The sequence below is a fragment of the Xenopus laevis genome, chromosome 9_10L (assembly GCF_017654675.1).
Source record: "Xenopus laevis strain J_2021 chromosome 9_10L, Xenopus_laevis_v10.1, whole genome shotgun sequence".
In the NCBI taxonomy this organism is placed as follows: domain Eukaryota; kingdom Metazoa; phylum Chordata; class Amphibia; order Anura; family Pipidae; genus Xenopus; species Xenopus laevis.
The window spans coordinates 72,916,758-72,942,974 of NC_054387.1; the positions used below are offsets into that span (position 1 = coordinate 72,916,758).

The window sequence follows — 26,217 nt, forward strand, 5'->3', positions numbered from 1 at the left end:
GTAAGCATTAGTGATAAACACGAAAACAGTGGCGTAACTAGGTTTTACTGAGCCCCACAACAAATTAATTTTAGGGCCACCAACATATCCTGTTCTACCAATATATATTGAAATTGCTCATTAATTAGGGCTTCACAGGGCCCCCTATACATCTTGGGCCCCTCTGCATCCACAGGGTCCAATTCCTCCGTAGTTAAGCCCCTGCTTGAAAACCTGGTCAATTGAATAGTTGCAAAGGCACACCAGGCATGTCAAGCTAGCCTATTGGCTGCAAATCCACTAGCAACTCTGTAATGAGTTATGCTAGATCATCAATTTGCTTTTTTTTACCCTTAGGTCAATCAAGTCAGTTACAAACTAACTGCCAATAAGCATTTTTCCTGCCACCCTCTGGGGTTGCCATTGACCTCCAACATTAGACCTCCAACAAATAGATGGAACCAAAATGCTAGGGGTCCCCAAGACTTTTTGCCCATGAGCCAAAATGTTTGTTAGCTCCATATGAACTGCCAGCTTCAGGAGGTTCTGCTGGAAGTAAACTTGTATCTACTTTGTCACCAAAACATTCATCCAAGCCAGGAATTCATTAAGAACCATCTGCTTTGAGGCCACTGGGAACATCAATTGGGGTGGTGAGAAGGATGTTGCTCACGAGGCACTGGTTGGGGATAAGTAGTGCTAGCTTTTCAGTCCAGTTGGATATATTTGAATGAATAGGATATTAGAGGGGTATGCGTGGTTGTCCCAACTTCCACCAAAGATGTCCCAATTCTCAGCAATGGTCAGACAAATCAGTCGCCCAAGTTACCTGACCAATGTCTCCATTTATGACCAGATGTAGGTGACAACAATCTGCAGCAATACTGTACAATCTCATAAATCCATGTAATATATAATTCAAATAAATTTGTATTAATAAACTTGGTACAAATTAAATAGTATACTCATGCAATATAGACAAAACACAGGTATTGGTTAAAGAAATATGAAAGAATAATTTTGTAAAATTCAAAAAGTTATGCAAATATCAGCAAGGTTTTTATATAGTTTTATACAATCAAGCAAATACTTACTCAAGATACCATCAGCCAGACTTGTTTTCAGCCAACAAACGTACAACCCTATGCTACAGCCGATATTTTGAAGCGAGAAATATGCTCTTGGAATGAAAACAATGCTGTTCTTTAAACATGTTGTGTCTAATGTTTACAAAATAACAAGATGAACAAAATACTTCGAGCACAGATGGAGCAAAGTAATTGCAAATTATTGGCTTGACACCAATTCTTCATTCATTAAAACGTGCTAATCTGCCATTGAGCACCCTATTGGATGTAATCAGTTTACACTTACATCCATAAAGTATAATATACATCATAATTGAGTTGATCTGTTGCTTCTATACATGCTAATTAAATGCATTATAGAAACCTCTTGCAGCTTTATTTTATGGCACTTTCTTAAAATGCTTCATATGTTGCTGGCAGAAATAAAGCTGTTACTTGCTCATTCTTTTTATTTTAAATGGAGATCGTCTGTGGTTAGGACGGAGCAATGTATTGTGCAACAGAAACAAACCGATACCAAAAAATTGCTGGAAGTTGGAACAATTGCCTAGTTATAATTAATACATATTTGTGAACCATACTGGTCCATACAATGATACAAAAATATTTTTAATCTTGCCTTACTGGGTTACCCAAATGTTGTTGGTCTACTGTTTCCATGGTAATATTTTATCAAAAGTTAAAGTATGCTTGTGGGAGCTGAAATCCAGCAACATCAAGGACAGATTTTTCTGTTGCGGTTTTTTGTACATCTATAAAGTTTTATAGTGCACCTTGTAGTGTGTTGAAAGCAAAACTCATTTTGCATCCAAGTAATAATTGTATGTACTCTAAAACCAGTTCTTTGCCCAACCTGTGTAATCTGTGCATCATTGCTCAAGGACTTAGGTTGAAGTGACTGTGCATGCTCTCACCCAGGGCAGTGGGGTACACATAAAAAAAGGAAGTTCTGTGATGTACATGTGATGTAGTTATCACCTTTATTTTTCCTTTAAATGCTATTAACAAAGGTACGTACTTGTGCCTATACATGAAACATGAATAGAGGAGCATCATAAATACATAATTATGTTTTGTCATGTACACTGACTATTTTTCGAACTATACTACCAACACTGAAAATCGGTATTTACTCCTAATCTTACACCTAAAAGGTTTTCGGGGCAACAACGTTTAACTGGGGAAAATATACTGCATATTGCAAAAAAAAAAAAAACAGCCCTGCATATAATGACCATTTAGTCAAAAGAACAATGGATATTTTTGTCTCAGACAGTTGCAAACATACTATGAGGGGTATGTTTTCGTTAGCTGCACATAACTGGAAGAAGCACTGATTGTTACTAAGTCCCCTGTGGCTATAAGATGTTCACTATAAACAAAATTTTCACTAACCACATTTAACACATTTCCCTCAGGAAATATAGCAAGCAAGGTGTCTAAAGTAGTCCACCAAGAAAAGAAATATCTTTGAAATATAACAATGTGGTGGTGATGAGATATGTGTCTGACTGTGGACCTCCTACGTAAATATGGGAGTAAATAAAACAAATGTTTCCCACTGAGATTTCAGTGCAGTGGAACATACAGTATCTGCTCACAGTACAAAGGAATGCCAAGAGTTTCACTATATAATGGCTCATGAAATTCAAATGAAGATTACAGCCAATATCTTGGGGGTCAAAGAGGAGGGTCGATTTTAATGCACAGGTTCTCTTTTTTTCTGATAAATCTCTTGAGGCCTGTGAGTTGAAAACCAGAGACCTTCTATAAACACTGTCTAATGGGCTTGCCCTCATTTTTTCTTTGCACCTCTTTAACCTATTCTGTGGCTTTATATGTGATATATGTCTCATATTACTGACACAACTCTGTTGATGCAAATGGTGCTGTTGATCACAGAGTTCAAATCTATGTGGCTTCTGTAATAATGAAGCAAAACAGTTTCAAGGGTCTTGTGCACATGCAATGAATTTTGTTACTACCGGTAGTTTAAAGTGATGGGCATGTATTCTGCTAAACAAATTTTGAACTGCTTACATGTTGTTTATTTATGTATTTAACAACAAGCATATCTCCTCTCTCCTTACCACTATCATGTAACACTTCTTCACAAAGAGAAATCAATCAATAGGAAGCATTTACTGGTCACCTGTTCAAAAGCAAACATCTTATTGGTTGCTATGGGTTACTGCCATGGATTTGCAGCAGAAAAAAAGTGGCCAAGACAAAAATGTTGCTGAGACAAAAAAATTGACCAAAAGACAAAAACACCCATTGACTTTAATGCATTTGGACAAAAAAGTTGCCATAAGAAAAAAACACCCATTGACTTTAATGCATTTGAAGCGAGAAAAATTGTTGCACGTGTAAAAAATGGTCACGCGTAACAAAATTTTTGTCGCTTTTGCAAAACGGGACAAATTCGCTCATCGCAACTACTGGGTAAACCTAGGGGGGTCATTTATCAAGTTTGCACAGCACATATTTATTCACAAATGGTTTTATTGCCCATGTTTTTTCCTGAACGCTAATATATTGCACTACTGTGCCCATCCTTCCGTTTTTTCGCAAATTCCCATTGAGCATACATTTTCACAAATGAGGCAGGTGTTTGCGTGAGTGCGCCTGCTGTGCGAGGATGTTGTGCACGAAAATAGCATTGACAGTAACTTCAATTCGCAATTTGCGAAAACTGTTTTCTCCGCCACAAAAGTTGTGGCGTAATTCAAATGCAGAGCGTGCATATAATATTCCCAATATGTGTTTTTGCCATATTTAAAAAGCTCTTATAGACATCCGGATTGTGAAAAGAAATTTGCAATTCTGTTTGCACACTCTTATTCAGCTTTATTAATGTAACTATGTGCAGAGCAAATATATTCACTGTTCGAACCAATCTGCCCTACGCAAAGTTTATAAATGAGCCCCAGTGTCTTTTATTACATATTGGGGATATGTAATATCTCTCTGGTTTTGAACCACACAGTTTGGTTTTTAGATGTACTATTCAGATGAAAACGATATGAAATCTGAAACCCAGACAAAACTCAATATGATTCCTGAATTTGCCCAATCCCCCACCCACTGATGTCATCACCCCACCATCTGACATCATCCACCCACTAACACCATGCTATCACACCCCCTGACACTCTGTTTAGACGTAGAGAAGAGGAAAGTTGAAACCCTTAATGCTAATCTTGGACCTCTCTTCTAGAACAGCAATGTTTTTTCAATAAGAAACAGAAAATTGCATTCTATGGTCACTTTCTTCCCAAAAAGCCCACTTAATGCAACTATGTTTGCCCTGTCTGATCAACATTGACCTGATATCCTATGTGCCTTTAGATGTCATCTTGCTAGATAACAGCAAGATGATTAATACTGTCCTGTCAACCTCAGATGGTCAGAGACATCAACCAATCCCATGTCAAGAGGGTAACAAGGACCCATTTCTGTTTATTTTTAATTTTCAAAAGGGCCTGCAGTTGATCGTTATCACCATCATAACACAGGGATGGTTGACGTCACTTGACAGTTGTGGAGTGCAATGGGAGAGCTTTATGGAAAGTTTACATCCCTTTTAATATGCTTATAATTCATATAATTCACTCTATTTAGTTAAGCAATTACATTTAGTTGGGTGATTAGACTGTAAGCTCCATCAGGGCAGGAAGATGTAAATGGCTGAACATTCCCTGTATTGTACGTGGAACACTTGAGAAATGCAAATGGATCTTTCCTTATTCACATATGCAATAAATGGATTTAGGATTCAGTAAAGCTGTGTTTTACAGAAGTTAGTGACTTAAATAACAGGGAACCTCAAATATTCTGAATTTTTCTAAGCTGATTTTTTCATGTTCACTGTACATTCTTGTTCCTAATATGAAAACGAGTGCTGCCAAACGTAGGTGCTTCTATCACATCCATCACAGCTACTGAAGCTGAATCAATTACCTCTGAAATAGTTGGATGCGGTAGACACTCCTCTGAAAAGTAGTAATTCTGATCTTATCAAGGTGATTTCCAATCAACTGTGCAGTGAAGCAAGAATTATTAAAGTGAACTAGCAGAGACCCTTTCATTTCCTTTAATGGTATTCTTTAAATTGTGAATACTAATACAGAAATCAACACTAATGCCTGGTTGGTATGTGCAATTATAGTTGGAAAAGTCATTTTGAACGTATTTGCTGCCTGAACCTCCAGTGCAGGAATTTCCATACAGGGTGTCAAGACATCAAAGTGAGTCAAAGTGTTTAGTCATCGGTGTCATAAATTATTGAATCTGAAAATAATTAGAAGCATAACAGAGCCTTCAGTGTAGTTTTGAAATATATTTTCCTCTGAATAGCTTAAAGGGACACTATACTGACCAGTTGTAATATCCCTGGGTATGAGTGAGGCTTAGCTTAAATGACTCATTTTCCAATGCGACGGAAATATTTACAAAGTTTCCTGTTATTAATGCACTTTATATACCTGCAATATATTATGCAGGGCTTTACAGTTTATGTTCAGTCAGGCCAGCCCCTACACCATGAAGCTTACAATCTAATTTCCAATTAAATAATTTCCATATCACATTATGGATATAATGTGCATTATACTCTTTTAAATATAGAAGGAAAGTGCTAAAAGTAGTGTTTTGGGTTGATTTATTGAACATGTCTTCACAAACCCTACTAGTCCGGCAGGTCAATTTTAACGCTGGCGTTAAAGTCAATGGGCGGCTGAATTTTGACGCAATCAACTTTTTAGAAGCGTGTCCGAATTTATTTGCCCATCACTAGTACCTGCTACTCAACTTCTTACTCTCTGGTGTATTGTAGCTTTGCCCTAAACTTCTGTCATTTATGCCTCTGGTTTTATGGCAAATGGGACTGGGTGAACCAGAAGATAACTGGTAACACTGAGAGCAGAATCTACATTATTGTTAATGGCAATGTATGGCTTCTTAAAGGACACATAATTGTCCTTACTAATATAGTAAGTCATTAAAGGAGGAAGATGAAAATATACCTGTATAAATATATATTTTTATATGGTGGCAGTAGACTAACAGACTTGACAGTTTAACCTGATCACCAAATTGGCAAATTGGTGATGTGCCACACCAAACTAAAGATTGCAGGTTACGGCTGTGCCCACTAGTGACTTATTCAGAGGAAATAAAATCATTGCAAGAAATGTAACTGTAAGAGGAGGAAGGCAATAAGCAAATGTGAGATAAATTATGCACTGTGCAAACTGGTGCTATGTCTAAAGAATATTTACCAAAACTGATTTTGTTTTTAGTTTGACTGCAAATGTATATACTGAACATCAGTAACTAGATTTATTCTGTAATTTTCTAAGACTTTAGTTAAGTATTTTTATAGAATTAAATTTGCTATGTATTTATTCTCCTTTTCAAATATTTCCCTTTTATGGAAAAATGTAGCTGCAGGTTATGCATTCCGTCTCATAATTTGCTTAAGTATTCCAGCTTTACGTCTCTGACAGATGGAGTGCCACAACTCTGGCGATGCTGCTGTTTAATTGTGACATGCTCAAAATGGAGAGAAAGTGACAGATAAAGAGCTTGTTTAACAGAAACAGTCAACAAAGTTATGATTTGAACCACAAGAACAATAAGCTTTATTTAGTAATGTCAATCACACTGCCGGTTGTCTAAAATTAGTTGTCATATGTATCAATACCAGCTTCAAAAATAAGATTTGACAGTGGCACTTGAAATTTTATTCAGCTTTCTTTCAGTCTTGAGTATTTAAGCAAGGAAAGTCAAAGAGTAAACAACCTGTACAATTGAAGAATATTTGCATTGGAACATAATGACAAGCAGCCATCAAAATTCTAATCACCGCCACCATGAATTATATTACCAACCACCACCGGTGTTATTATTATAATGCTTAGGGGCACATTTACTATTGGTCGAATATCGAGGGTTAATTACCCTCGATATTCGACTATCGAATAACCTTCGACTTAGAATATCAAAGTATTTACCGCTATTCATTCGATCGAACAATCGAAGGAATAATCGTTCAATCGAACGATTAAATCCTTAGAATCGAACGATTCGAAGGATTTTAATCGATCGATCGAACGAAATTCCTTCAATCAGAAATTTGCTAGAAAGCCTATGGGGACCTTCCCCATAGGCTAACATTGATGCTCGGTAGGTTTTAGGTGGCGAAGTAGGAGGTCAAAGTTTTTTTAAAGAGACAAAAAAATATTTCAAAATTCGAAGTATTTTTTATTCTATTCCTTCACTCGAGCTAAGTAAATGTGCCCCTATTAATGTTGTTAACATTTTAGAAAACAAATTGGTTACGGTCAAGGAGAATAGCAGGGACAGAGTGACAAGGAATCCAATTTTGGGAGTAGAAGTGGAGGTGGAGTATATATATCAGATGGTAAAAAAAAGTTAATTTAATTTTAACCTGCCTTGATATTAAAGTGTACAATACCCACTAAGAGGCTGCACTCTCTCTGTTTCGTGATTTTATGGGAGTTGCTGGATTTTATTGACCCTTACACTTTCAAAGGATTCATGTGGTATTTTATGTGGAGAATCAGCTGGAATATAACCGTATAAGTATATAAGTATTTATGGTTGATGTGGCACTGAGACACATTTAAAGCACTTTAAGAACTACTGGGATTAAGAAACACTGAGGGGCAGATTTATCAAAGGTCGAGGTGAATTTTCGAATTGAAAACATTCAAATTTCGAGCTATTTTTGTGTACTTCGACTAGGGAAAGGTCCAAATTGATTTGAATTTGTAAAAAAATCGAAAATTTGAATATCAAAATGTATCATGTACTGTCTCTTTAAAAATTCAACTTCGACCATTTGCCATCTAAAAACCTGCTGAATTTCTATTTTAGCCTATGGGGGACCTCCTAGAACCTATTTGGAGTCAATTGGTGGACTTTGAAAAATCAAAGTTTTTTTTGGAAAAACTTTGAATCTTATTCGATCGAATGCACTATTACTTTGATTTGAATGATTCTAATTTGGCCGAATACGGAACTATTCGATCGAAAACTGACCTATTTGACCCAAAAAAAACCTTTGACTTAATTTTGGTTGGTCTTTTTGAATTCGAATTTCGAAGTTTTTTCAATTTGAAATTCGACCCTTGATAAATAGGCCCCTGAGATATACCTATATTTATCCAAATATTGAGGCTGTTTTCCATATATAACAGAGATTTGTACATTGAAGAAATTAAAAGTTAGCTGAAATAACAGCCCTTTAAATAAATGCTGAAGGTAACTGACAATAATGAATAAGAAATTTTAAGCAATGCAATCCTGGTAAGAAAAGTCTGTATTTCCTGTAAATGTCTTTCTTTTTTTCAACACCTTGTCTGCGTTCCTTTTATTGGAGTACACTCAAAGGTATTAGAAATGTTATTATGACACCTAGGGGCTGAATTTTTTACTTGTATGCAAAACTAAAATTTGAGTTTTCCAATCCAATTTTTGAGATTTACCAATCAACAAAATATTACCAATAACCAATCTTCAAGCTATTTTAAAATTCAAGTTTTCTTTAAAAAAATATTTTCCGGAAATTTAATGCTAGATTGTAAGCCATTAAAGACAGGGCCCTTTTTACCAAACATATTATTTTTTTGTACTTGTGAAAAATATTGGCACTATGTAAATTAACACAATACTACTACTACTAATAATAATAGAATCAAGAGTTCAAGTTAATTTTTTTTCAAAATTCCAAAAGCCTGAAAAAAATAAAAAATTTCCAGACCCTCAGAGCAGGTTTCCCAGAAAACTATAACTGCCCAAGCTAGGGCATTTCAAGTATATGTAGAGCTTTCACCAAGCCACTAAAATAATTAAGACCCTTACATATACTAAAGAAGGTGAAATACAATTTCTCTGCCACACAGGACTAGTTCCCCAGTACAATCATTTGTAAAAAAAAAAATAATATCTGTATCTGTATTAAACTGAAATATTAACCATCACTTGATCACTAAAAAAAAACATACATTCTAAATGAATGGTAAAATAATGTAAACCAAATATTTTTATTCAAAATTAGTATTAGTCGATGCTCCAAGACTTCCAGAAGTTCAAGACCAAATTTTCAAGTGGAAATGCTGGCAGGTAGGCAAACTTACTCACCAGGGAAGTCTCTTTCTGATGCAAATCTCAGTAGGGTTGGCGCTTCTGGTAATAGGGTCATTGTATCTTTACATCCATGAAAGGTATCTGTATCCAAATAAATTGTGGAGAAAAAACACTGTTTAAGTGAATGTTACATTTACATTTTATACTGAAGGTTTTTTAATGAAGAAAAAAAAAGGGAAATAAGAATGTGTTTATGAGAAATAGGACAATTGCAAATATTATATGATCACTGTTCAATCTCTACAGCACAAGCTTATTGCTCTCTAAAAACTAATAAAGCAGATAATGGAATCAAGACAAGATCTAGGACAGTTTCCAGTATGTAATTCAATTCAGATAATCTTTGAATATACTAGTTTTAGCCAGAGGCTTTATGTATGTTTCATCAGATGCAATGTAAAATAATTTGACTTCCTTAATTTTTTTTTCTGTTACCAGAACCATAATGCTTTATTGTATTCCAAAGTCTCATTGAGAGTTGAAATAATACAGAAAGCAATGCCAACATGGATCAGAAATAAATGGCAAATATATAAGGTTCCATTTAACACCTATATTTATTTCCCTATAGTGAATGTGTGCCTTTTATTAGGATATAGGCATCCTAATCCAGGTGCAAAAAGAACCTCTAATGAAAATGGTGCCTACCATTTGTACATTTTGCACTTTGTTGTTATTACACAAGTAAAAAACAGACACAATTTGAAATTCCAGGGTGGAGTGAAGCATAATAAAGAAGCATACAGTGTCAGACTGGCCCACTGGGATACCAGGAAAACTCATGGTGAGCCCAGGTGTCAGTGGGACCTCATGCTGCTAAAATTTTGGCCTATTTCATGGCCATTCCCTATTTCTATGAGAGCAAAGAGGCTAAATATGTGGAATAATAGATTATAGCATGTAAACAAAACAAAATAGGAGAATAGAGGTTGAGGAGAGGAAGAAAATAGTACTGAGGGTGGGCCCCTTGTCTAAGGTTTTTTTGGTGGGCCCCTGGTCTAAGGTTTTTTGGTGGGCCCCTGGTGTCCCAGTCCAAAACTGGAAGCATAAATAAATTGAAACTGTGATCCTACTGATTTTAATGTACTGCAATGTCCATCAACTCACTGGCTTGGCACTTGTAGACCAATAATGACTGAAGAAACTCATGTTGGACATCGCTGTCTTCTGTCGCTGTGATATTAGGGGTTATCACTGAAGTGAAAGGCAGGGAGCAAAGGGCAAAAGCTGCCATTTTTTTTACTTTTGTATCCTTCCCTACCCGTGGGAAAATCTTCGCCCTTCAAATTTTTGGTTGCTATAATTTCATTTTTTTTTAATAGAGTGAAGAGCAAAGTGCCATCACCAAGACATAATTTCCTGTGGATGGTACATCTGGATTAGGTTACAAAATATATTTTCTGGTCAGTATTGTTTTAAGTGGCATCAGTAATTTAAAAAAATGTACACCCCCCCACAAAAAAATGCATCTGAATTTTTTCGAGAATTAGTTATGTAGTGTTATTTACAGAGAATAAATATTTAATTAAACCTCATTTACATACGTTAATTGAATACAATTTCTACTTGAATATCCAAACAACAGCGAATTTGAGTTAGCCAACAGAAATCAATAGATTGCTTTATGTTCCACCAACTGATCTTTGTTTTCATGCAAAAAGCCATAAAAGACAGAGATGCTTTCCATAAGCATTTACAAATAGCACAATTAACACATTGAGGGACCTCAGAGTCAAAACAGGTCAATAATTCTAAAGCTCCGTATAGTGAAAACAATTGTGGTTGCCATTCGCACCTCTCTGCTTGCTAATAAGCAATACTATTTTCACTGCTCTGTGAAATGTTAACAATTATGGATGTGGCTCGGCAGCGCCAATTATAAAAATATTGCCAGCAGTGGATCAGTTCTTAACTATGTTTCCTTTGCTGAGAAGAGGTAAAATGTCACCAACACTGCATCATGTGTAACCAGAAATGTGACAGTGAGTAAACAAGTGCAATGATTCTGCAAAATACCTACATTACTACACTGATGTCAAATGTACAAAAGATCCACTTAACCAACTCCTTATATAAAATTAATGAAAAAACAAATAAGTGCCTATAAGTGGTAGCAGTGAAACTATATTTTAGATTTAGCCTATGGGAGGTAGAGTCTGGCCAAGCCGCCTAATGCAGTCCCCCCCCCCCCAGCTCCCTCATACAATAGTCCCAACATCGTTCTCCCCACATTTCACACGCCATCCCCTGCTGCTTTATCCTCCTGCATTTCCCACCAATCCACCCTAGAGATCATGCCTACATCCCCCACAGTTGCACCAGAGGCATGTGCCTCTTCTGCCTACCCCTAGTTCTGACCCTGATGGGAGATGTGTACAATCATTACCGGTCATTTCTCTTTCATATTTAAAAAAAAGCTAGTAGTATATATGTTAACCTTTAAAGACTATTAAATATCCATAATATAACTGACTTAACTCATAAGGCAAAAAAAGCTAATTGTAAGTCACTGAAGCTAATCACCTAATTATGGTTTGAACATTCAGCTAAAATTGTATCAAAGTTTTAATCACACTCAATGAATATAAAACTGAGATCCAGTTCTGTCACTAAAAAGACTTAAATGCAGGCTGAAGATGTAATATAACTTGATATACTTTCTGCCTACATGTGAATATTTCCCAATCGACCCATTCTTCTGGAAGAATGTTTAACACCCTCCTTATTTCCTTTCTGCTAGCACCATAGCACTAGGACCATACATTTTCCTAATGCTGCCAACATCAAGTAACTATCATTAGATCTCCAAAGTTGTTTAGAATAATTTATGCCTAGAGAAATACTGTATAAGCTTGATTTTAAGGAAAGCTAGAATGAGTGAAGGGGTTCCAAGTTTTTAGGTTCTAATAGTTTACTTCAGACCCCATGCCAGATCTCCTCTTCTTACAAAAATGTACTGGCCTGGGTTGCTTTTGTACTTAGTGCCATGCTGAGACAGGTGAACTTCCATTAGTAAATCTGTGCATGGTACCAAATATTTTTTTACCAATTTATGTACTACACATGCACAAGTGCAGAGGGTGATAGGGGAACGGAAGAGTATGGTGGCTTAACGCTAAAAAGAAATGTAGCTTAGCTGGTGTATTTTTGGAAGAAGTTGAGCACCTGCTTGGTGTATCACCACTATATGGATTGTGTTGAAAAACTCGCAAAAAAGCCACTCCTAGTAACTTCCAAAGCTGAATTTCCAGAGCGCAAGATGTCTAGATGTTCTGCCAGATCTGTACCTCTGTCTGGTGAGTAACCAATCTCCCCATTGGGTGGGTGTTTGTTCACTTTGACTGTCCAAACACATATGGAATGCAGTGGAGTTCAAGTTTTGGAAATTTTTGACTATACTATGATGCACTTGAGCAATACACTAAGTACATAGTTTGTGCTTCCCTATAGATTGATTGTGACTCTCTATGGCATACAGTCTTTGCGTATAAGTAGAAAGCTAGACTTCCTGTACTTCCTTCCTATTCAGTAGACTGCTATGACATCAGCAAGTGTTAAGTGAAGTTCCCTCATCCCTGACATGATATCGCTTTAATAATCCTGAATGGTGAGGGATAAGCTTCCTCCTCTATGACAGACCACTCTAGCGAGATTTGTGTGTTTTAGCTTTTGGCAATAATAATTCAAGCACACAAGCAAACATGACACAAACATTTACATACTAAAGATGTTTTAAACATGTGCTTAGGCATAATTAATTCAGAATTGCTATGTAAGTGACATTTTATTGCCCACAGGTTCAAGTGGTAAGTTTGTATGGAATGCCAAAACCAGTTGTCAATACAAATGCCAATACACACTAATCATAAAATCCATAAAACTGAGAGGGTCTGTATTAGGATGAATATTGTGTTGCATCAATTTAACCCCCAGAGCACCATGCAGTATTTAAGTGCATTGGGCTTTGCAATGTGATGCTCTGAGGCAGCCTCGGGAAAAAAACCATTCCAGATTCACCAATATTTTATCTCTTATTGGAGCTCTTAAAATATTAACACAGCGTGGAACAGTCAACCTCAGATTCTTATTTCTTTCAATTGTTCCTACAATACAGAGGTAAAAAAGAATGCATTTTGTAAAGCTATTAAGGAGTGTGACCCTGGCTAAGCATTCTTTTGTCCTGTAATGTCTTTATTACTGAGTCTATTAATCAGATGGCTGTTCAGTCTGAAGGGTTTTATACAGTTTATCCTCACTATCTCTTTATTCAGAAAGCATTAAATGATAATTAAGAATTTCATATAAAAGTGCACCACAGAATGAGACTTGAAATAGTTATAAAGATGAGCAAAAGGGATATGAAAAGTATCTCAATTACTATTGACAAGTACTATAGCATAAGGGCATTGGAGGAAAACAAATGTGTAATCAGAGGAAAATGGGGCCAAGGAAACACAATCAACAAATGTTATTAAGAACATTAAAATATAAAGTGACCTTGGAACTGCTAGATGATTTAGAAAGACATGACATGTACATATCGACTGCAGCAAAGCATTCAATTTTTTTCCCGTGCTTAGGAAGCTATTATATTCTGTTACTATTAATTAAGTAACTGTATAAATAGTAAAACAACATATTTAAGCAAGAGCACTAATGGGATAAAGCCTACATGCCCTCACCGCCTCATGAACAAAGCACTGTATTCATGGGGTGAATGAAGGTCTGTGCTCTGCAAAACAGAGGCATGCAGCAGGGCACTTTGCCCTCTGACTTGCAGGTAGTAAATTACTCCTACTAACTTTGCATATACTACAAAATGGTAGATAGGGTGAACTACTGAGGGTAGTTCCACTAAGGCTCACCATACAAGGTGCAAATTACTCAAAGGCCAGTCAGTCCTCCGGGTTGACTGATAAGGAATATTTTCTATCACAAGGATCCATCATAACATACCAGGATCTGCCAAAACGTATGTGTGGTGCCCCACACATGGATAAGTTATTCTGCATAGAGGTTGAAAAAAATATTGACTTTTGAATTTTTTAACTTTTGACTTTGAAAATGTAAGACTTCCAGAGCTCCCACTACTATATGTAGCCAGAAAAAGTCAATAAAATTATAAGGACAGTAGTTGTGCCTCTCTATATCACTAATTCCTACAGAAGCTACATGAAATAATGTGGGCAAGCAGTACTCCTGACCATCATTATAATTCTCTGACAGCTTGTACTTACTAGTGGCTATGGGCTTGTATGCACGATTTTTTGGCTTTGACAATCAGACAGAGACTCTGTTAGGCAGCAACTGTCATTTGTCTCATCATCAGTGTGTGGTTACCAACATCTGAAAATAATTTGGAGAGACAATTGCTTCTAGGTCAGTGTTTCACATGGCATTTGCAGCATGGTGGACATTGTACATCAGACCCATCGTACATGACATTCAAAATTGTTTTGAAGAGTATTATTATGCTGTGTTTCAAGCAGCCTTACTGAATAAGTAAGAAGCAGACAATTACAATGCTCTCAGGACCTCCAACTAGAAGCTTGTAGGCCAGATGTTGCCCTCGGCAGCATTGTTATGGCCCTCAGCTGGTTCACAAATTTTTGGAGATTGTCTCATCTTCTCAGTAACAATGGTGGTTTTTGCCAATTATTTACTGTAAGCCTTGTAAAAACTGAAAAGATGAAGTGTTGGTAATAAAAAGCAGACTCACCACTCAATAAACTTCCTTAATTATACTACATCAATACAGTAAATAACTGTCCACAAATTAGATCAAATTAGTGCCATGAGAAATAACAGAAGTACATTCTAGCTACCTTTATATGCATTGGAAGTGTGTATAAGGTTGAAAACAAACTACAACTAATATAACTAACTAACTAACTAAAATCAAGTTACTGTATATGGTACTGTAGTCAAGCAGTGAATCATTTTAGGCTAGGTATATAATGGTTATTAGAAATGTCAGCTCTCTGGGTCACTTAAATTACGCAGAATATCAAGTTTCATACTTAACATGATCACAGCAATGTGTATCATAACAACAAGGAAACAATATATATACAGGCATAAATATGTTTCAGAATCCATCGGGGTATATAGGACCCTGAGCACAGTCATTGGGCATCAAACATCTATTAGCTACAACCAAAGTTGACATCCCTATAGGTCACAAAAACCTGCATATACTATTAATGCCAGGGGCTACATTTTATAGTAAAGTCATCTAAAAAGATCTGACGAACAATATAAGATGGACTCATGTAAATATTAAAAAGTTACTACAGGTATGGGACCTGTTATCCAGAATGCTTGGGATCTGGGGTTTTCCGAATAACGGATCTTACCGTAAATTGGATCTTCATACCATAAGTCTACTAGAAAATTACTTAAACATTTAATAAACCCACAAGACTGTTTTTACTTCCAATAAGGATTAATTATATCTTAGTTTGGATCAAGTACAAGGTACTATTTATTATTACAGAGAAAAAGGAAATACTTTTTACAGTTTGGATTTAATTCTTTGCGGGTTGTTGCAAGAAAATAATTTTTAAGTCAACTGTGATTTAACATCATCACAAAGACTGCTGGTAAGACTGTAAAGTATTCCCCTTCTTTTTAGAACTAAGTTATTAATACTCAAAATAAGATAATCGCTCATTTTCCAAGAATTTCCTAGGTAAGAATATAACAGTTTTGCATTATTAGCATCATATGTGAACATAAGACATTGCTGAGGCAAAGTGGTGCTGTAACATTGTCATGACCATATCTGAAAAGCTTTTTAAGGTTGTTTTAACACAGGTCTAATTTTTTTTACAATTTCTTTTTTAACTTTGTTCTTTTGTGAATAACTTAAAAGTGGGCTGAGGTGGATCCAACCCGTAGCCACACGAAGCCTTATCATGTGCATACTATAAAAGTTAACAGAGAAACAATAATATTATCATATAAAAGCATTCTCCTCTATATTAAATCTAGACTATATTGCTATTTTTTTAGCACATTATCAAGACACAATGCAGAACAAATACACAGTGCAGACACATATGTATATAATAATGTTTTTATTCTTTTGTGTGTATTGAACCATAGATTATTTATTTACATAAATCTGCAAAAGATTTAATTTGTACTGCTTTACACATACCTCTGAGAATAATACCTACTCTTATTTATTATAACACATTTCGTCAACAGCTGGTGCATAGGTGTAGCTAAGGTCGAGTCGTGTTTTTCCCGGATAAAAATTGAGCGTTCAAGAGTTGTTTCAGTAAAAACTATTTTGGGAGATAGATTTATTAGCCCCGAAGCTGCCAAAAAAAACCCTCACAAACTCAACCTTTGATAAATAACCCCCTAAAAGTATACATCAACATTGCAGATAATTTAGATCAGATGTTTACTAAGTATTTCTTGTGATTAATTTCAGTATTTAATGTATGGTTTTGTGGTTGCTCCCTGATTAAAATACAATAAGCAAATAGTTTGTTAATTAGAATAAGAAACTCCTTCAATTGTGTGGCTTTAAATTAGAAGTTGGGGGAAGCAGCTTGGAAACAGTATCTCTTAAATGACAGAACCTAATGCCTTAAATGCATTTTTGCTAAACAATCACAAACCCCATTCTCTTTAAGATATGAAATCAGGTCTCAGTTTGTTTTCAAGGTCCAGCCTTCAGTAGCAGATGTATTTTAGTGAAGTATCATCAGAATCCTGATTGTGTTTTTATTTAGTTTCATCTTGCATTGAAGAGTAAAATCAATACTATATGTACTGCTATAAAAAATGTAATCTAGTGTTCTTATTGACTAATTAAACATCCCATTATTGTCAGAAACAGCAAAACCATGGGCACGACAAAATTATTTTATTCTGAAAACTACTGCAATGATTAATACCTCCCTGCGTATTAGTAAAAAATTACGGGCTTTTGTGCAGTGTAGCTGGAAGCCACACAGGAATAAGAGAAGTAGATGCTCACCCCACAATAACAGTGTAACCTTGAACTGAACTCCCATCCTCAAGAAATTAAATGCTTTAGCAGGACTTTAAATCCTTCCACTTAGAGCTCATTTGTGTTTCATGTCACCTGCAGTTCCTGAAGAGAACTCATTATCTTAAAAATAAGACAATCCTTTTATAATTTCTTTTATAAATGTGAATTTTGTTTCAACAATAAAAAAAAGTGTTTGTGTCTGAAAGGGATCACAGTAATAACACTCCAAGCAAAGAGGCTCTGACTATTAATGCATGCTTCTCATTTCCCCGGGAGCATGAACAAAGAAGAAAATTTGCTAAGAAGAGAAAATTAATATTGGAATGAAACCCACTACTTTGTGTGGTTTTCTTTCCTTTTTATGGTTACTCTACTCTAATTAATTGCGTCTAAGCGCTCCTGATTACTTTCCTTTAGGTTCCTCCATTTCAGTATTCTGATTGGATCTGTCATCTAAATAATCACTTATTAGTGCTGCAGAGTTTTGTTATCTAATCAGTTGGACACAAGAACAAACTCCTATGAGGATATTTGCTGGTTGACATTGTCTCCTGTTGGAGCAGATCTACTGTAATATTTCTTGTGGTCTCACAAGGGTGCTAGAACCTCAATAGCTGGTGTGATATCACATCTCTAGACTCATCTTCAATGCCTAGGCAGGTAGCCATGATGCCCTCCAGTCAGCCACACACTGTTCCTATGTTCAGGAATATTTGTTGATTTGTGGTGGAATTTAACAAAATCTGAGCAGTAAATTTGCTCATGTAATAATGAAATTAATATTTAAATTAAACTTCTTTTTTACACTGGCTCTGACACTATGAAAAAGTTATTAAACATTTGAATTTGACAAATCTACACATAAAACAGGCAACCCTTCTAGCATAAACAGAACCAACAAAACTTCAAAATATTAGATTCCTCCATGTTCTTGGATATATACATGAGGGAAACTGCTTGTCTATTAACCCATAGCAGCCAATCAGCAGGTAAAATGCATTGGTCAGCTGTTTGAAAACAAGTTCCCTGTGGTTGTTGTATGTTATTAGACAGAGACAAACCTAAGGCTATTTATTACAATACCCTAAAACATGTAACATGTAATTATCTTATGGTGATAACAGACTGGCACTTTTTGCCTGAGGGATATCTCTTTTAGGTGACAAAAATGCCCAAAAATAACTTTCTGTCCGGACCAACAGTTTGCATATGATGCATGATTAAACATCTGAAGTGTTTTACATGAAGTGATTCCCATTGATTGACAGGAAGGTATTTTCAGGAACTGTCACTGCCAGGAGAGATATCCAGGAGACAAAGTACCCCATCTGCCATCACCCTTAAATAACAGAAAACAATGCAGCACTATTTAAACCAGAATAAAAAACATAACATATACAAAAGTAAATAGTATGTGAAAACAAGACTTAAGCATTATATGGCAAGGGAAGGGTTAATTACTGGGGTGGTGCAATTTGTGAGACAGTCCTCGATTATAACCACTAACCTCAGACCCAGGGTTGGTTCACCTCTTTACTAAAAAACAAAAAACACCAATATAATATTGAGCACCATGTGGACATTTTGTTTCTTGTCCAGGCTGCCCCAGGTAGAGTAAACGTTGAGGGGTTTTGTCTACTACAAATGCACACTGTCCAAAGCAGCTGCAAAGGAATCCAGTAGAATAGTGCCTTGATCTAAAAAAATCATACCTTCGCTGATTAACCTTTTCCTTGTCCTTTAAGATATTTACATTTCATATCAACATTTTAATTATCAAAAATATTACTCCTTAAACAAAGGGTGTGTATATTTTGCAATTCCTTTTAGACAAAGAAGATGGTGCGGTGCTATGAATGACCTCCAGAAATATTAAATGGGGAAGGGAAAATATCACAGAAGCTATGAATGAACAATGCATAAGCAATGAAGTGCAATATTTACAATCCTGTGAACATTAAAGCATACATAATGTTTTTCATCCTCTAAAAGTAGATAAAGTAGATTATAGAGGAATAAGAAAAAAAAAACAGATAATCTTCTGCTTCCTTTTTATTCTATATCACAGAATATGCTTGATGTTGAGAGAATATTTTTGCCTATTAATACTGATAAATATGCAAGTTATATCTGTGACCATTGTTTTTCCAGAAATTCATCACCAGAGCTGATTATTCATAGTCAAGCTGATTATTCTGGGAATTATGGCTGACTACATTAAAGTGTCTTCAGATTTCACAGTAATGCCCTACTGCACGGCTGGTCAACTGAGGGCTGGATGCAATCATCTATCCAAGATATTCTTTATGGTCTTCAGTTTGTTCATTGGTTCCATAGACTTCTTTTTATAGAATTAGTACTTAAGATATTTTGACCCTAAAACACATCTTCTATAAAAATGATGGCCCACAACATCCTAGAAGTTGGTCAGTTAACTGACCAATTGGTTGAGGGAATTGAATTAACAATACATAGAGATATTTGTGATATTTCACTACAGGACTAGAAATGAAGACTCATGAAATGCTATATAGAAGCAAATCTTAATACAACGTAAACAGTAGCTCGTAAACATTTGAGGGAGTTCGTAGCATTTTTCACTAAGGCAAATAAAGCTTGCATTTTGCATGCTACTGTAAATGTCTGTCACTAGAGAGTGTGAGAGATTCTTGAGGTCTCATTGACAATATACACTAAGATGCATACACTTAGGGGCAGATTTATCAAGGGTCAAAGTGAATGCGAGGTAATTTTCAAAGTAAAAAAATTAGAAATTCAAAGTTATTTTTTGAATACTTCGACCATCGAATTGGATACTATGACTTCGAATTTACTTTGAATTCGATTCGAAGTAAAATAGTTTGAATATTCGACCATTCGATAATCCAAGTACTGCCTCTTTAAAAAAAACTTCGACTCCAATACTTCGCCAAATTAAACCTGCCGAAGTGCTATGTTAGCCTATGGGGACCTTCTACAGCATTTTTCAAAGTTTTTTGAAGTCAAAGTAAAATCATTTGATCGTACGATAAAATCGTTCGAACCGTTCGATTCGAAGTATTTAATCATTTGATAGAACGATTTTACTTTGACCGCAGAATACGCAAATTCGATGAAAAAAGTTAGAATTCGATATTCAAATTCAAAGTATTTTAATTTGATTACTTCGGAATTCGACCCTTGATAAATCTGCCCCTAAGAATTAGTTAATATCCTGCATCTTCCAAAGTCCTTATTTTAATTTTTTTCCCTTATATTTAAAATTAGTCATCTAAACACTGCAAATACCAATTTGTAAAATCTGAAAAAAAATCTGATTAAATTTGGAATAATTCATTCTCCTTTGCATTTCTGTAAATACTGTGATGCTTGCTCGCATCAGGTAACAACATACATGAACTATACACTCTAAAAGCCAAATTACCCAGCAAAAATCTGTGGAATGTTTTGCTTTCACATAAAATAATGTTTTGAACAAAATATTTTACACCAGAAAACCAAACATGCACTGGTTTCTAAATCTAAGGTTTGTCAATATAATGGTGAAGGAGAAGTAATAGTGCTACCTTCCAATCCATACCTCCCCCAAGGAATCTGCCTAGATTCGCTAATCGATACGTTTTCAACATATGCATATCATGCATATTTCTCTGCCCAATATGTTTCAGAAAATATTTGCTTCTTTAAATTTTCACACTTGGTCAATACAATTTAATATTCATAGACTATGCTATTGACTGGTTACATTTTCTAAGGAAGAACCATTCTCAAGGAAGCCTTTTACCTTTTTTATCCTCAGTTTTTATATCAGAAAAATTATGTATTTTTATACACCTATGTATTTTAATGTTAGTCACAATACAGAAATATATGTGTTTCCCAATATGTGTTGTTGTTATTATTATGTTATTTTTTTAAACAAAGAAATAAGGTAAAGCTTTATAAGCCTAAGCATACCATCCTGTGTGTGAATATTTAAAACCTCCTACCATATTACAGATAAAACCATTGTTCCACACTCTGTATTTACAGATATTTCCAAAAGGCGGAATTGGATGATTTTTAGCTGTACTGTGGATAATACCTATCAGTTGATGAGAGCCAGTTGACCAGCTGATACTTTTCACCGAGGTGATAAAATGAATGAATTGCTTTGTTTTGCTTGAAAGATTCTGGTATATACAGTGTGTTATTAAAACGTGTACATTCCTAACAGAGAGCACGAACATTAACAAGGTTATTCTATAGCTTGACTTAATTGCAAGTTTACTCCATGGTGGACAGCAGAATATATATTTGCTGTGACATACCATAACCGAGGCTGGTATTTTCTACTTTGCTGTCACAGCAAACAAGCTGAATTGCTAACAATGTGGTCAGAGTGGGTATTTGCATTACCTCTCAGACAGTCAACTAGCACCAGGAATTAGAGATTTGCATGCTAAATTTTCCATAGGGATGCTGTGACTCTATGTCTGTCTGATATCTTCAAAAAAAATAAATAAATAAATATATATATATATATCATGACAAATGGACCTGCACTCCAAGGTTTTTCGTGAAAATAGTGTTGTGTTTTATTCACAAATGCATATCCAACGTTTCGGTCCCCATTGGGACCTTTTTCATGTATATATATATATATATATATTACGGCTACATTTATGAGAAGACTGGAAAGCTTTTCATTATGAAATATGTGACTGTCTACAAAAAGAAACAGAAAAAGGGAAGCATGGAGGCACAGTCAAAAACAAGGCACTTTGGTGTAGCATACTGAGTTCATTCATTGAACTCCAGCCCCTTAGAGGGACCCATGGCCCTATAGCTGTAATTCAGCTCAGACAGAACCTAAAGACAGAATTCCCTCAGTTATGTAAATTAGGGAGCCATAGACTGTATCCATAGCCTTTTGCCTCTATTCTTTACGTTCAGTGCTTGATGGAATATAGAAAGAGAAAAAGTGGGAAAATATATAATATACACATTGGAGAGGAAGAGTGCGAGAAGTCACCCTTTTTACAGGACAAAAATAAAAGAAACTCTTACAAAGGAATGCTTCCATTCTTTTAGCTTCATTCAGTCTCGTATACTTGGTAACAAACAGAGGAACTCCCTGAATTTGTGACCAAAGGACAATTAGTAGGATACTTGCTCCATGTTTAATCCTTATGCCAAGTAAAATATACAGAAATCCTTAGACATACTGATGCTGATAAAATGAGCCAGCTGTGAGAGACTGTTTTCAGGAACAGGCACTACACATTCATGGTGCCAACAAATTGTTCCAGAGGCTTACATCATATTTAAACTGTAACACAGTTCTCTCTCTATGAATTAATTGAGATTTAAAGGCAACATCATCACAGCCTAATTTTCAACCACTGTAAAGAAATAATAACATAGTTAATTTTAGATAATAAAAATATTACTGAAACACAAGCTAGCATCCTTCTTTCTCTTTGAGGGCTTATTATGTACACTAAAGCTGGGTGCAAAATGCCAAACTCAGGTGGAAGCCACCATAATTTTCACATTGTATCTCCTGGCTATCACCACATAAGGGGGCACGGTTTTGCACCTTTTAGTGCAAGGTGGTACTTTATTATGTGGAAATTCAGGAAGCAAAATTATACTTGAGATGGTTAAATTTTTAATTAAATTGTAGTATATCTCAATATACAAAACTGTGTATTTCCATTGGTCAAATATCTATGTTCCATTAACAGATACCTATTGCATCAGATTTCCCCCTTATCCGCTGACATTTTACCCCAGTGGTGAGCGCTTGAATTTACTGTGGCAATAATATAGCAATATAGCAAAGGGATACTGTCATGGGAAAATTTTTTTTTTTTCAAAATGAATCAGTTAATAGTACTGCTCCAGCAGAATTCTGCACTGAAATCCATTTCTCAAAAGAGCAAACAGATTTTTATATTCAATTTTGAAATCTGACATGGGGCTAGACATATTGTCAATTTCCCAGCTGCCCCAAGTCATGTGACTTATGCTCTGATAAACTTCAATCACTCTTTACTGCTGTACTGCAAGTTGGAGTGATATCGCCCCCCTCCCTTTTCCCCCCCAGCAGCCAAACAAAAGAACAATGGGAAGGTAACCAGATAGCAGCTCCCTAATACAAGATAACAGCTGCCTGGTAGATCTAAGAACAACACTCAATAGTAAAAACCCATGTCTCACTGAGACACATTCAGTTACATTGAGAAGGAAAAACAGCAGCCTGCCAGAAAGCATTTCTCTCCTAAAGTGCAGGCACAAGTCACATGACTTGGGGCAGCTGGGAAATTGACAAAATGTCTAACCAATGTCAGATTTCAAAATTGAATATAAAAAAATCAGTTTGCTCTTTTGAGAAATGGATTTCAGTGGAGAATTCTGCTGGAGTAGCACTATTAACTGATGCGTTTTGAAAAAAAAAATGTTTTCCGATGACAGGATCCCTTTAATAAATTTTTTAGATCAAGCACCATCATCAGAGAAAATTAATTGTGACTACACCTGAATATCAAGGAAAGATGTGTGGAAAAAAAAAGCTGTCATGTTTTTTTTTTTTTTTACAAGTTTATTAAAAAAACATCAAAAGTTCCATTCATTGTCAACAGAGTTTTTGGAACAATTTAGATTTATCTGCAACAGATTTTTTTAGCGACAACTTTTTGCAACTATTCCATGTAGAAATATTTCTTGAATAAGATAATAATTGAGAAAAAAAAAATACAAAGTTATACTTGGCCCCACATAGCATTCTTCGGAGGATGTAAAAGGAGGTGAAAAAATGATAATGCTCCTATTAGCTTTTGGGGTAATAATTATATCTAGACTGCATGATCCCTGTTTCTCTTTACCCACTAAAACACCTAATGGGAATAAACTCAGTCAAACCCAGTCAAACACCTCTGATTCTAGTCCACACCTAAATAATAAGAGGCAGCATTAACAATTACACAGAGAAAATAAATCTGATTGTGAGTTGCCATTTAAATATGCAGTAAAGCAGCTCTCAATCATTTTCATATACAAATATGTTAATCTCTATTAATAAAACAAGTATATTTGCCTGTATTCTAATGTTTAGTTACAATTTCCCTTACTACTGATATGTTTGTCACCCCCCCCCCCTGAGAAATATTCTTGTAATAATTACAGGACTCGAAACATCAAGCTAATTAAAATACAGGATAAAGACTCTCAACTATAAATAGTTTAATACACATTAACATGGGGATCTTTCAGATCCCACATATGCACACATGCCCAGAGATAGTAAGGGGCCGATTCATCAAGGGTCGAATATCGAGGGTTAATTAACCCTCGATATTCGACTAGGAATTGAAATCCTTCTACTTCGAATATCGAAGTCGAAGGATTTAGCGCAAATGCTACGATCGAACAATCGAAGGATTATTCCTTCGATCGAACGATTAAATCCTTCGAATCGAACAATTCGAAGGATTTTAATCCAACGATCGAAGGAATATCCTTCGATCAAAAAAACTTAGGCAAGCCTATGGGGACCTTCCCCATAGGCTAACATTGAGTTCGGTAGCTTTTATCTGCCGAACTAGGGGGTCGAAGTTTTTTTTAAAGAGACAGTACTTCGACTATCGAATGGTCGAATAGTCGAACGATTTTTAGTTCGAATCCTTCGATTCGAAGTCGTAGTTGTAGTCGAAGGTCGAAGTAGCCCAAAAAACACTTCGAAATTCGACGTTTTTTTACTTCGAATCCTTCACTCGAGCTTGATGAATCGGCCCCTAAGTGTATAATAATTAAGCAATTATTGATTAGTTCTTTTCTAAACTGTAAATAAATAACTTTAGCATAAAGCTCAGAAATAACCCAGAATTACACAGAAAACTTGGTTATATCTATTAATTAATATTCTTTTTTTGTATTTGAGTAGCATTGAACTAATAATAAATAATATGCTTGTTTAATTTTATTTTTCTTCTTTTTAAGTTGTTGGAGAAATCATATTAAGATAATAAAGCATATTTATAATAAAAAGAAAAGAAAATTAGAAGCAAACATTACATCATGCAGACATAATAATAATACAAATAATAATAATAATAGTGGTGGTGGTGTTCCTCATTAAGGATAGATGGTTTATTCAGACAACCCCAGGGCCGAAGTTCCCATACCTGTATTAGTAGTTTTACAGTATCTGATTTAATTTTGGTTTGATGATTTCAAATAATATCAAATATTAGCACTGTGTATACCACTGACCACATACTGAATATATATTTTACAATGCAAATGAAAACATTGTTGTTCATAAAGTTCATTTTTTTTAAATTGATTCTGAAACAAATGGCATTATCTTTATATTCCTAAACTATATAACACCAAATAGAAATATGGGAATGAATTCACAACGAAGCCTGTGTTTGGGGCCCATTCAGTAGCTCAACAGTGCACTGACCCTCTGTATCTCTGACTCATTATCTTGAATCCAAGTTCTGCTTGCAGGAATTGGGATTTGAATTTGCACACCAATGTGGTGCATTTCAAGATCTTGAGCACAGCAGACAGATGGGTCACAGTGAAGTGGAAGACGGATGCCCCCCCGGGAGAAGAGGGCTGAATGAGTGACTGTCGCACAGTTCAAGCAGTCAACATGCTGCTGACTCAGGAGTGGTCGCTGACTGGCACCTCTGCTGCTGGCTAAGCATTTCTTTTGGGATTTGATACAGACCCTTGGTACTGACAGGTACATACAAAAGTTAGGGGACAGTGTGAAGTGCTGTCAATAAGAATGTGTACTGTATGTCTAATACACAGACATATATATGTAATCAGTAAATATGCAACAATGCATGAATTTCAGGAATTAAAATGCAGTAATAACTTTTTGTTAAGCATATACATATTCTTGAATGTTCATAGAGCAGTGAAAAGCACAAGAATTGGCAACACAATATGATTAATATTTCC

General features: G+C 35.5%; 1 protein-coding gene across 2 annotated transcripts in view; it reads right to left on the reverse strand.

Moving 5' to 3' along the window:
- fign.L (fidgetin, microtubule severing factor L homeolog) overlaps nucleotides 1-26,217 on the reverse strand; it is a 113,191-nt gene that overhangs the window by 42,316 nt on the left and 44,658 nt on the right. The window contains exon 3 of one of the 2 annotated variants that reach the window (XM_041577508.1): nucleotides 9,237-9,323. In XM_041577508.1, the coding sequence (XP_041433442.1) occupies nucleotides 9,237-9,323 (87 nt within the window). Of the gene's footprint in view, nucleotides 1-9,232; nucleotides 9,324-26,217 lie in introns of both variants that reach the window. The other variant, XM_018235855.2, reaches the window with a different exon arrangement.